The 13,578-nt window shown below is 39.5% G+C and overlaps 1 protein-coding gene across 2 annotated transcripts in view; it reads right to left on the bottom strand.

The window, feature by feature from the left end:
- The window catches only part of Ranbp17 (RAN binding protein 17), a 308,050-nt gene that overhangs the window by 102,246 nt on the left and 192,226 nt on the right, over window positions 1–13,578 (bottom strand). For both annotated transcript variants that reach the window (XM_052196787.1, XM_052196788.1), the window contains 2 exons: window positions 9,277–9,350; window positions 8,258–8,338 (listed from right to left, as the gene is read on the bottom strand). In XM_052196787.1, the coding sequence (XP_052052747.1) occupies window positions 8,258–8,338; window positions 9,277–9,350 (155 nt within the window). The remainder of the gene's footprint in view (window positions 1–8,257; window positions 8,339–9,276; window positions 9,351–13,578) is intronic.

The following is a 13,578-nucleotide window of genomic DNA, read 5'->3' as shown; positions in this document are numbered from 1 at the left end:
GAACATCCACAGGAAAAACATCAGCTGCCAAAGATATTTTCTGCAGAACCGCATCTGTGCACTCTGAACCAAGGTCAGCCCCCTCTGCCTTTTAATTAATTCTCAAGAAAAATAATTAAAAAATTGAAAAAAATACAATAATGAGAATTCATCTGAATATCTACATCCCTTTACAGAAATTCAGCTCAGAGCTGATGAATGGTCTCAAGGGTTGTGATGTTAAGGGCAAAGGCAAAGGGACATGTCTTTACGGTCCTTTACTGCTATTCTCCTCTAGCAGACAAATGCCGCTGCGTTTGGGCAGCATGGATGGATTGACACAGTGCTGGCTTCTTCAGAGGCCTGCTGCCCCAGCAGTGAGGACAGCATGGTCACAGCCGCTGCAACAGTACTGGGAATCATGCATAGGGCACACGGGCAATGCACTAATATATGGTGAAGCCAAAGGCCAACCCCAGGCCTGCTGACTACAGCATCTGGGCCTCTTTCCACTATCTGATACACACCTACTTGACTTTCAAGGCTATCTATCACTTGTTCTTCTGCCTAACTTAAAATATAACTGTAATTAGAAATGGGCCCCACATATGATAGAAGGATTTTATCTTCTGGGAGTGGGTGAATTTGTTAATGGCCAACTGCTACATCAGATTGAGCAAATTTCCAGAAAATTCTTCTGTATATGAATGGTTATTAAAACATGAAGACAGGTGAAGCCGGTCATGACACTAGCAACCATCACAGAGAAAAGCAAGAGGGCAAAGGAATGGTTTATCTTACTGCTAAAATTCAGAGTGATTTCTCTTTGAGAAGATTAAATGAGAACGGATTTGTTTCTTGTGTTTTGAGTATTACACAAGTAAGTAGTGATCACCATGGGAACAACAAGCATTGGTTCAATCCATGAGTAATATCTTAGGGACTCCACTGCCAATAAAAACCCTGACCAAAAGCAAGCTGAGGAGGAGACAGCTTATTTGGCTTAGTTTTTTTCATCGAGTGCCTACAGCCTGATATTATAGAGGCATTTTCTTTGTGGAGATTCCTGTCAAGCTGGCATAAACCTATAGGGCACAACTGAGTCCTTGTCAACTTGACACAAACACGTCACCGGTAAGCCACCTTACCTACCTCATTCATCCCCCAAGATTTCATATTAAAAACATAAATAACTTTAAAAGTCCCACTGTCATTATGAAGTCAAACACATTAAAAATTCAGTCTCTATAAAATAGCCAATTACTTTTAAAATCCAAAGCCTTTCAACTGTGGGCACCTGTAAAATCAAAACTAAATTAAATGCTTTCTTGCTTCAAAAGGTAAGAACCAGAACATAGGCACATCAAGTCAAAGCAAAATCAGAGGACTCAACATCTGATGTCTAGGATTCACTCTTGATCTTCTGGGCTCCTCCAAGGGGCTTGAGTTCCTTCTTTGGTTCCACCCTCTGAAACACATACAGCATCTTCTAGTTCTGGCTGGCTATGCTCCACTGCTGCTGCTGTTCTTGGTGGTCATCCCATGGTACTGGAATCTCCAAAATGCTTGGGTCTTTTGTACAACTGGGCTGCATTTTCACCATTTTTTTTTCAAAGACTCTTCAATTTGCCAAGCCTCAATCTCTCTGCATGACCCCTTCAGTTGTGGGTCTTCAGCTGTCACTGAGGCTGTGCTTTTATCAATGGCCTCTCCTGCTCTCCATGACTCTTGCTTTTGAAACCAGTACTACCTGAATGATTCTTACACCTCACATTTAGCTGACAGTCCAACCTTGGTCCCCTCGGAACACAGCTTCTGCATGCTGACACTAAGTAAACACTTCCTATCAGATTTCACCTCAAGGATACTGGTCTTTTCTTAACCACCACCAGCTCTAATTGACCAGCATCAAGTACCCAGTAAAGCAAATGTTTCAATTCTGCCCCAGCTAACCAGAAATACATAATCTTAATTCAAAACAAAACAAAACACCAAAACCTTTCCCTCTGAAACTTCATAAGCCAGACTTCCATCTTTCGCATTGCCCTCAACATTTTTGCCTTCCAAGGTCCTTCAGAACATCTCACCAAGCACTGAATATTCACTGGATTTTCTTTCACAAAGTCTTCCCAAATTCCTACCCAAACTACATGGTCAGGTTCGTCATAATTCTGGTAACTACTTGTTTTAGTTAGGGTTTCTCTTGCTTCAGTGAAACACCATGACAAACAAGCAAGTTGGAGGGAAAAGGGTTTAAATGGCTTACACTTCCACATCACTGTTCATCATCAAAGAAAATGAGGACGGGAACTAACTCAAACAGGTTAGGAACCTGAAAGCAGGAACTAATGCAGAGGCCTTGGACTGGTGTTGCTTACTGGCTTGCTCAGCCTGCTTTCTTACAGAACCCAGGGCCATCAGCCCTAGGCTAGAACCCTGGAACCACCCACAATGGGTGGCTAGTGTTTATCCATTAATCACTGATTAAGAAAACACCCTGCAGGCTTGCCTATAGCCTGATGTTATAAGGACCTTTTCTTAAAGGAGATACCTTTTTCTCAGATGACTTTAGCTTGTGTCAAGTTGACATAAAACTATCCAGCATGAGTATCTATCACATTTTCTCAATCTAAAAGGCCAGTGAGTGTAAACACAAAAAGAAAACCTTTTTTTATGTACTGTCAGAAAAAAGTGCTTATTTTTTTCCTTCATATGAACGAGTGTTTTGCTAGCATGATATTATGTGTGTGCAGCATAACATCAATGTGAGACAGTTGTGAGCTGCCATGCGTGCTGGAGACCTGACCTGGGTCCTCGGCAAGGTCAGTGAGTCCTATTAACCCTGGGCCATCACTTTTACCCTTGAAAAAGTAATTCTGAATATTAATGGAAAGATACACCTTACAATGACAGTGTTAAAATGTTAAAAAATAGTTTTAGAACTGAGTAGTGTGTTCCATATTCACTAAGCACAGCAGGGTGGGCAATATAGGACACACGCAGATTTCTTAGAGCCACACACATTCAGTGTTTATAGATAATTTAGATTTTGAAAACAGAAAAAAGAAGCCAAAAGATAAGAATGCTATATGTCAGAAATATAAGTTAAATTCTGGGGGAAGCCACGAACCTCCTGTACCAGGCAGCAGTTAAACTTTAGTCACCTCTAGGAGAGGTGACAATATGTTCTATATGCCAATAATGTTTTCAAGCAAGTTTTATTTTGTTTTGTTTTTCCCTGCTTTTGGAGACAGGGTTTCTCTGTGTAGCCCTGGACGTCCTGGAACTCACTCTGTAGACCAGGCTGGCCATGAACTCAGAGATCTACCAGCCTCTGCCCCAAGTGCTGAGATTAAAGGCATGCATCCCTACACGTGGCCCATCATTATTTATAATGTATAAATTTCTATATAATCAGTATATAATTTGAGTTAGATTAAAAATGTTTTATGTTAGTAAAGCTATTGACTTGGGCTCTTAGAGGAGAAATATGGAAGGCAGTTCAAAGTCAAGGTCAGTTCTGTTAGAACAGAAAACACTGAGGGCAGGGTCTGTTATTTGCTCTTTGACTTTGTATTTGACAGACGCCCCACTGACTTGAAAAAGAACAAGAAGCTATGGTAAATGAAGTGAGTGTAGAATGAAATTGAAAATTCACCATTTTAAAGATAAAATCACCTTTGGTGAATTAGTCTGAAGCTGAAGAGAAAGAATGATTTCCTGTGTCACAGGGTGCCAGGGCAGATCCCTGCGTGTGTGAACCACATGTTACACAGGGTGCCAGACTCAGAAGTGCCTCAGGTTGGGTTCAAGCTTTACTGATGGAGCTGTGATGTGATCAATGATTTTAAAGAAGAGACTCCCAATTTTCATTTAGAGCTAGGACCTAAAAGCCACACAAAGATCCAACAAAGAAAGAGAACTTCAGACCAATTTCCCTTATGAACATCGATGCAAAAATACTCAATAAAATTCTTGCCAACCGAATCCAAGAACACATCAAAATGATCATCCACCATGATCAAGTAGGCTTTATCCCGGGAATGCAGGGTTGGTTCAATATACGGAAATCCATCAATACAATCCACTACATAAACAAACTCAAAGAACAAAACCACATGGTCATTTCATTGGATGCTGAAAAAGCATTTGACAAAATTCAGCATCCTTTCATGCTTAAAGTCTTGGAGAGAACAGGAATTCAAGGCCCATACCTAAACATAGTAAAAGCAATATACAGCAAACCGGTAGCCAGCATCAAACTAAATGGAGAGAAACTTGAAGCAATCCCACTGAAATCAGGGACCAGACAAGGCTGCCCCCTTTCTCCTTATCTTTTCAATATTGTACTTGAGGTACTAGCTTGGGCAATTCGACAACATAAGGAGGTCAAAGGGATACAAATTGGAAAGGAGGAAGTCAAACTATCATTATTTTCAGACGACATGATAGTCTACCTAAGTGACCCAAAAAACTCCACTAGAGAGCTCCTACAGCTGATAAACAACTTCAGCAAAGTGGTAGGTTATAAAATCAACTCAAGCAAATCAGTGGCCTTCCTATACTCAAAGGATAAGCAGGCTGAGAAAGAAATTAGGGAAATGACCCCCTTCACAATAGCCACAAACAGTATAAAGTATCTTGGGGTGACTCTTACCAAACATGTGAAAGATCTGTATGACAAGAACTTCAAGACTCTGAAGAAGGAAATGGAAGAAGGTCTTTGTGATAATACAGAAACTACTGGTTTGGTAACCTGCTGAGAATCAAGGGAAAAAATTAACAAAGAACTTTTTTATGGGGTTTATTTTTATTTTAAATTTTTTTTTGTGTGTATTTGTATGTGTACATTCTGTATGTATGTGTGCACTGGGAGGCCAGAAGAGGGTACTGGATTCCTTTGTGCTGCAGTTACTGGTACCATAACCATCTACCATGGGCGTGGGGGATCAAATTCTGGTCCTCATGAAAAATCTTAAGTGCATTAATTACCCATTACTATAAATGTAAGGCCCACAGTGAGAGGTGTTACTGCTATCTTGACCAGCTACTCTCTAAAAGGAGAGCTTCAAGTGATGAGGAGTAGACACCGGGACTCAGGAGACTCAGCAGCGCCCTTCTGGCAGTGGCGGTAAGGTGCGTTAGAGTGCCTTCATGCCCTCTTTTCCTGCTCCAGTCACTCCAGTCACTTGAACAGTCGCACCACTGCTTGTTCAGATAGAAACTGGAATGCCAGATGTGTAAACATTTCAGGGAGGAGAGATCTCAGGCACTGTAGAGGTCTGGGCCCAGATGGAGCAGGTTAGCTCTGTGCATGTTAGCTCAAGATAATGGGAATGAAAAATTCTTCAATTTTACTTGTGGAAATTATTAGAGCATGGTAAAAGTTACCTAAATATATTTGCTAGATGTAATATCCCTCCATACCTCCATCCATCCATCCATCCATCCATCCATCCATCCATCCATCCACAGCAATGAATCTGATAGGAAAATATAAAAGTTCTTTCAAAGGGTCTTTCAGCTTGACCATTACAAAGCCTCACTGATTCAGAGGGCTCAGACTAAGCTCACAGTACCTTGGTTGGAAAGAGAATAGGCTATCTAGTCTTGAAGGCTCAGTTTCCACATGATCACTTAGGAAGTCAGATGACCTCTTACCTTTCACAGCTGCCCTATTTAATGCTAACAGAGCTGAATGAAGATATGCCATGGGAGAAATGCCTGTCTCTCCCAGATATCTGTGCCCAGCCAATCCAGAGAAGCCATGATGAGGCAGATTCTCAGCTCCTGGTCAGAGCCTTGCAGAGAGAGGTGCTGGTGTGGGGCCTAATGATGTGATAGCAGACATCCAGTTCTGATACTTAAACTTGACCACTCCTTTAAGGGAACTTTAGGCTGTTCTATAATTCCTAAAAACAGTTTTTGGTTATTTTAATTTCCAAATAAGTGGTCAGATAATCAAAACTCACAGATTGATTTTATACATCATAAACATTGAATGACAGTGGCCTGAAGCACACAAAGTAGTAACCAAAACCAAAACAACACAAACAAAATACCTCAGACCACCGATGACACACATTAGGAATATAGAAAATGAAAAAGATTTCATAGGATAAAACGGTTTTCATTGACTTGCTAATAACATTTAAAAATACGTTGAGTATCAAAATAAGGCTTTCTATTACTGCAGAACAAAAAGTGATCAATACTACCCTGCATACTTTCTATAGCTGCAGACCAATAGGTGATCAATACTACCCTGCATACTTTCTATAGCTGCAGACCAATAGGTGATCAGTACTACCCTGCACGCTTTCTATAGTTGTGTAATGCAGTTGTATTTATAACAAAAAGGTATTATTTTAAGATCCCAACTGGCCAGCACAACAAGACACGCATTAGGTAAGTAGCAACTGCAGTGAGATGGGTGCAGCAAGCGCGTATCCCATTATGTAAATGAATTCAAAGATACGTCACGACTGATCAGCTAGAAGGGACATAATGATTTATAATTCAAATAACTGAGCACTGAAATCAAATTGAGCTAATATATATTTCTAAATATGCAAACTTGAAATAATTGTTAAAAAATATAAATCAATGTACCTGTGTGGAAATAATTTACATCTGTTACAACCTTTAACCTTTGTCTAATAAATTTTCTGAAAGTAAGACTTTTAAAAATTAATTTTGAAAACTATTCAAAAGGAATAAACAGCTTAAAAAAATAAAAGGTTATATGTATTTAAAAAGATAACCAAAAAGTATCTTAATAGTTACCAATAAGTTAGGCATCATGCAAGTTATATGAAATGAAAATATAAATCAAATTAATTTTATATCAAATATCAATATTAAACTAAAATCAGAGTGAATCTAAACAATAGGTTCATGCTCTACAACCAAAGCCTTTCACAGTAATTCACTGTGAAAACCTGGAGAGTTTGCAATACTATGAAGTACTTATAAACCACTTCATATGTTAGAAATAAAGACTATTTTCAGCACCATTATTAGAAAAAAATACAGGTTGAGTTTTTTTAATAAGAAAAAATACATATCTTAAAAAGCCAAAATGACCACAGGAATTGGGTTGTACATCACTTTCCAGTAAAGAGGAAAAACAGCCTAGACAGGTGTAATTTATCATTTTTCTGATTTAATATCAAAGAAATATATTAAAATAATAAAAAGAATCCTGAAATCCTCAAAATTTGTAGTGATAAATAGCCCTCCCTGTCTTTATTGCATTATACCTACTAACAGAAATATTGCATGGTGGATTTTGCCAGACAAGGACGATTATTTTCCAATAAAAAGTTGCATATTAAATTCCAGCACAAAAGTGGGTGTCTAATACTTTGGAAATCTTTTATGGTTTATGGAGGAACACAGTCTTAAACTTAACTAATACAAGCATATTCCTGGAACAAAACTACATTAAAGGTTTCCATCCAAAGCTAACCATTTTCAGAATTTGTTCTTATATTAAAATATCAGCTAATCTTACAGGTTAACTAAAGCAATGCTTGCTTGCTTATTTGTTTGTTTGTTTGTTTGTTTTGTATAATATCTACGTATCTTACAGCTAAATTATAGGCAACAATCTACAATCTGGTTCTTAGTGATAGAAATATAATAATTAATCTAATTAAAGGATTATTTCTGGCTTCAAATTTTATACAATTTCCAGAAGCAAAAATATAACACTAAACATGTAAGAGGAAATCTTAATTTAGAGTACGTTGACCATAACTGGGTGAGGAAATCAACAATCAACGAGGTGGCTAAAAGCTCTGTCACTCCTTTGTGTGTCTCAGCGTATGACACTTACTGAGGACTTCATGAGGTGGGATTGTTACAGCTTGTGCCTTTATTCAAGTTAGTTACATGCTTTCTTTCAGAAAAAGAAATTTCTGAAAATTATGAAAGCTATGGACTGAAACATGTGTGCTGCATACTTTATTGTGTAACCATTTATTAGCCTAGCTTAATATGAACACAATTAGACAGGAATGTGTATGTATGTATGTATGTATGTATGTATGTATGTATGTATATGTATACATACATACATACATACATACATACATACATACATACATATATGGTCATATCATAGTACACAGTTACTATAAACACACATTTATAGATGAGGCTAAACAGACCAGACAGTTTTTATTGTAAAATTTTGGAAAGCCAGAATCCAGAACCACTTGGCCACATGACTGTGCCTGCTGAGTGTGTGCAGCGTGCCCAGGGAAAAGGATATCCAACTGAAAGGTCACTTAGAAACTGAAGAGTCCTTGAGATTACAGGCTCACATCTTCCCCAGTACTTAAGGTTTGTAACACTAAATAGGAAAGAAATGAGTTAAATTGTTAGAAAGCAAACCTGCAGAAGAAGATCCACAGAAACACATATCAAGTCAGGTGCCTTCAATCACAAGGTGAAAAGCATGTTCATATTTCTACAGTTTTTAAAAAATTCTTATAGCACATTTAATCTTTTATACAGTCAATCTACATATAATGTACACTGGCATAGAATTCTGTAAGTTTAAAATAGTAAATATTTTAATTTAACCTAATAGTAAATAATTCTCTAAATAAGTCGTCCTATAATGTTTAGTGTTTCACAGAAGAAACAAATCTGGAATCAAGCCAACAGAATGGAAACAGGACTTATCATCACAAAGGGAACCATCAAGGTGAGCCAGGTCCTGCCCCAAATGAGCTCTCCCCTGGGGCTGCAGAGCTGACCCACATCCTGGGGTCACCCAGTTTTGCTCCTGCAATCAGGACAGGGCGGTCTGTGACCCACAGCATCCAAGCAGAATCTTTGGTGTTGGCTCAACAAGCAATGGTGGGTCTGTGAGGAGCCATTCAGCTCTATAAACACATCTTTGCTGGAGCCAAGGGGTGTTCTAGTTTAAGGTGATTATGAGTATAGTTTGCAGTTAGCTTTTCAGTGGTCTTTGAGGAGGGGTGTTTTGTTTTTAATTATAAAGAAAAAAAATCCTGCCTGATTTATAGTCAATATCTATAAATCTTTTTAGGACAGTGTTATGATATTGTACACTATAATTATATGGACATCAAGACAAATTATAATGCCATTTAGAAGGTGAGTTTTAACTATGAGAAATAAACTTCAATGAAGAGCAACACACACACTAAAAATTAAAGCCAAGATTTTAAGTTAAAAAAATAGTATCTATAAAGAGACAGAAATACAGCAAGATGATATGTGAATCCAAAGGGAAAAGAACAAAACAAAGCAGACACTTACATTTTTGTCATGAATGTCTCCAGAACGTGGTTGTCACCTGTTATCCCTAAGACTTCTGACATGCGGGCATACACCTGGATGAAAAACAGAAGTGTTAAAGCTGTAACCTTCATAGGCAGTTCCAAAAGACCATTCAAGTTCACAAGTCTAAAACTCAAAGATCTGCATCCATACTGAAACAGGGAATGAGTGCAGTGCTCCTGAGATGGAAACAGTGCCACCCCAATTGCGGCACCTTTCCCCACAGGAAGCACTCCTGCTTTGGAATGTGTACACACTCATTTTCACCCATCACAATGCAAAGTTGGGAGCTACCTTTTTCTTTTCCATGCCAAAAAAATTGGAAAATAGTACACAAGAAAAGAAGCTAAGATAAACACTTCCTATCTATTTTAGATATCAGCAAATCATCAATAAAATTCGAGGATAACTCAAAGTGATTATGAAAGTATTCTTAGCAAACAGCGTGAGTCAGGTACAGACACTCGCTGCAATACTCCCTAGCTAAGACACAGACAGCTCTTACTGTGGACAGTGGGACAGACAGAACACAGCACACGAGGATCCTCTGACCTGATAAGTGGGCACACCAGGCTTCAGTGTGACATTTCTGTCTCAACATCAGGCACACTGCACATTTGAACACACAATCCCACTTCAAGTGGGGGAAATGCCACCAGCAGTCAATGGGACGTTTCCCAGGAGTCTGGCAAAGCTGAGTGTGGTCACCACCCTACATCCCTATGCTCTGCTGGGACTGCAGGCTGTCCCTGCCAGACACAGCTGCATGCCATCTCTCTCTCTCCTGTCAATTCCTCCCCAGTGATTGTAAGTCTACGTATGACAACTAAGCTTTATTTACACATTAGCTTGATATACTGCCACAGGTCATGGTAAGATAATAAATCACTCAGAGTTAAAGGGTCATACAGGAGAGAAGTGCACAGGTATTGTATCTGAGTTTTAAAAATTATGCAAATTGGAACTTTGTGATACAAATTTTCCACCTGGGTCCTATGTCTGGAAGCCCCTTCCTTAGGCTAGCAAGATGACTGACAAGGAGAAAAGGAAAGGGAGGCGAGAGAGAAGCAGAATGGTGGGAAGAAGCAGCTGGGGCAGAGAGAGGGGAAAGAGAAGTATTATTGAGAGCTCCTGTGTCTCTTCTGCTGACTGCTGAGCCCTCCACCACAGTATTCCAATGCTTATCCAGTGGCTGCTGTGATCACTGTAGGGTCCAAAGATACTTGTAGCTGGAGGGAAAGACTGCACAAGGAACCTAGTCACTACCAGTCTTCTCAATCTTAAGAATGTAAGCACAGAGAAGGCTCACAAGAAGGATGGTGTATATAAAAGGAACGTTCCCTTAATTTACCATGACCCATGGCCAAGAAGATTCAAGTCAGTCCTCTTGGAAAGTTGACATCAATATGGCGTTTGGTGTGCAAATTTTTCACTCCTTGACCCCCAGGGCTTCCCACTTTGAACCATTGCTGTCACTGAAGAACTGAACCATCTCTCGTATTTCTCTGGCTCTTCATGTTGTCAGCAGCAGCCTTCCTCCTCTCCCACCATTCAACAGCCATCTTCTCCAGGTCTTCCTAGCCTTCCAGGCACAGCAAGCCTCATTCTCCAGTGTGTATCTGCTCCATCCATCTACACTGGGCCTTTCACTTTGTGATGTCTAGTTGTCTACCTCTCCCATTTTGCTAGAAGATCGTTTCAGGCAGATATTATTTCTGCCTTATTTGTTGGCTTAACATCTATGACAAGTTGTAGTGACTTTGGCATGTTCACTTGACATGGACGAGAAAAAGCAGTAGGTGGGCCTACTGAGACTTAGTAAAATGTAAAATGTGCCCTCTTCCATTTTAGGATATATTGAATTCTGTGGCCAAAAATATGGAAAAAGAAAGTTTGAGAGAGAATAACATGGGTTCTTGTGTTTATCCAAGGTTATCGTAAGATCCTGTATTTGAGACAGTGTGGGAAAGCACACAGCAGGAGAGCCCTGGCTGCTGCTGTCTGCTCTCTTCTGCTTAATGCTTGTGCAGGGGCACACACTGTGCTCCTCATCCTGACTGGAATTTGAAAGGCCCTGGTGCTCACCAAGGATGAAAACATGGATGAAGTTCCTAGATCTTTTAGGTCCAAGCACTAGTGTCCCGAGTTCATAATTAGTCAAAGACAAAGAAAATGTCCCATAAGTACTCTGGGCACTGCTAGCAGGTGATCACTAACACAGGGATTTTGGAAAGGATGTGGCATTACCAAGTGACCCACTCCTGCAGTATTTTCATAACATGGTCTTCTTTTTTGTTACCATTAGTTAATTTCTTGTTCTGGATCATCGATGGCCACTCTGTGCCTCTATAAAAGAAAAACTTACATCCTAAGATGTTTCACTGTGCCATGAACCTAGTAACTGTGTGATCTTTGAAAACTGAGGAGCCCACCAGCAGTTTTCTTTCTGTTGGGAGAGTTTGTTAGACAGGCAGGCAGGTCTGCTATGCTCTGATGTCAAAGCATTGGATCTGAGGCGGTACCACCAAGAGCAAGCAGTCGACACCGGCACAGGCCGTGCTTTCCCACAATCCTCCTTGTAACCGCCACCGTTCCTTTTAGCATCCATTAGCTTTGATCCCCATTATCCCATCTAGAGCTGTGTCAACGCTTTTGTCCTCGGGGACTTCTCTCCACTACCAGGATCTGACAGTCAAGCCCGAGTACTAAACAGGATCATTACCTCTTAAATCCACTTATCTGATCTACTGAATAGTAAATTGAAAAGCTCATTAAGAGCAACAATCTGATTTGTTTTCACATGTGACAGGGTCATTTAAAATCAATGTATGATTACAACATTTCTCTTAAAAGACTACCTCACATTTCTCAAGGCCTCATGCCATTCAGAGAACATGAAGATAATATGAAAACATCTTCTAACATTTAAAATTTAATCATGTGATATACATATATACATAGACTAAGAGGTCAGATATAACTTGCCCAATGAGGCATATCTAAAAACCGTTCATCATAAAGCACCAGTCAAAACAAGGTTTCTACTGAAATCAAATCTAATATTCAGAGTTCTGAACACTTCCTACAACATTTATCACTTCAGAAATAATTTTAAGAATAAGCTTTACCAAAATATCTTTATGATAACATGAAGAAACCATAGCACACAATCCCTTTCCAGGAACCATAAAGACTCTAGGGGAGACAGCAGCACAGACAACTAACTTTTGATTTCAGAAGTTAGTAAGGTAATTCGATTCTAATTACACACATGGAAATACTGAGGGAATAAGAGACTAAGGCCAGGCAGGGCAGCAAATGCCTCTGACCCCAACTGTTACATGGAGGCAGAAGATTCTGAGTTAGAGGCTAACATGGGTTACACAGTAAGACTACTTCAGAACACCAATTCCACCGCCACCGCCACAGTCACCAAAAGAGAAAGACTAAGTCACCAGTTGCTCCTCCAAGGTTAATACTACAATGACAGATATACAGCATGCCTTGGGTGTGTGTTTTCCAGAGACTTCTCCTGTCCCGGTCCCCTTGTTCCCGCCTTCAGGATGCTTGAGAGCAGCTATGCCCACCATGTTACCAACACCTGTTAAATTCATGACCAAATGGATACTTTTGCCAATTCTACTTCGAATTTTATTTTATTTTTTGAACACAGGATCTCATATTTAAATACCATTCACTGAACATGGGAATTGCCAAACTTTTGCTGTATAAAACGGTATGGTTTTAAAGCTTAAGTGTTTCCTGGAGAAAGCTTTCTCATAGATTAAGACCTTTCTTTTTTGGAAACTTGGGTGTCCATAGTTTCAAGTCTATTATCAATATTTTCAATATCATACAATAATTATGATCATGTAGTGTCAGTTTTTCATGAGAATAAACGTTTCACCTATCATTTAAGCATGTACTCTTGGAGGGGAGGGGAAATGTCTGATCAGCAGTGCTTACAACATCTTAAACTCAGCAAAAGGAAGAATAAGCTTTGGTTCTGACATTTAGATTTGGTTTCTGAATCTGCCACTAACTAGGTGTTTCTTGAAATGTGCAGAGACCTGAAAAGTGTATTTGTGGCTTCGTTCATCACCCTCCACTTCATTTCTTGAGGAAGGGTCTCTTGTTGAAACTGGAGCATGCTCGTTTTTGCTAGCCAGCTTGCCCTGGGGATTCTCAGTATCCAACCTGCTTGGCTTTTATGTAGTTTTGGGGAATCCAAATTCTTCATGCTGTGTGGCAATTGCTTTAACTACTAAGCCATTTCTCCAG

Source organism: Apodemus sylvaticus, chromosome 10 (assembly GCF_947179515.1).
Source record: "Apodemus sylvaticus chromosome 10, mApoSyl1.1, whole genome shotgun sequence".
NCBI classification, from domain to species: Eukaryota; Metazoa; Chordata; class Mammalia; order Rodentia; family Muridae; genus Apodemus; species Apodemus sylvaticus.
This window is presented reverse-complemented; position numbering and strand designations above follow the sequence as displayed.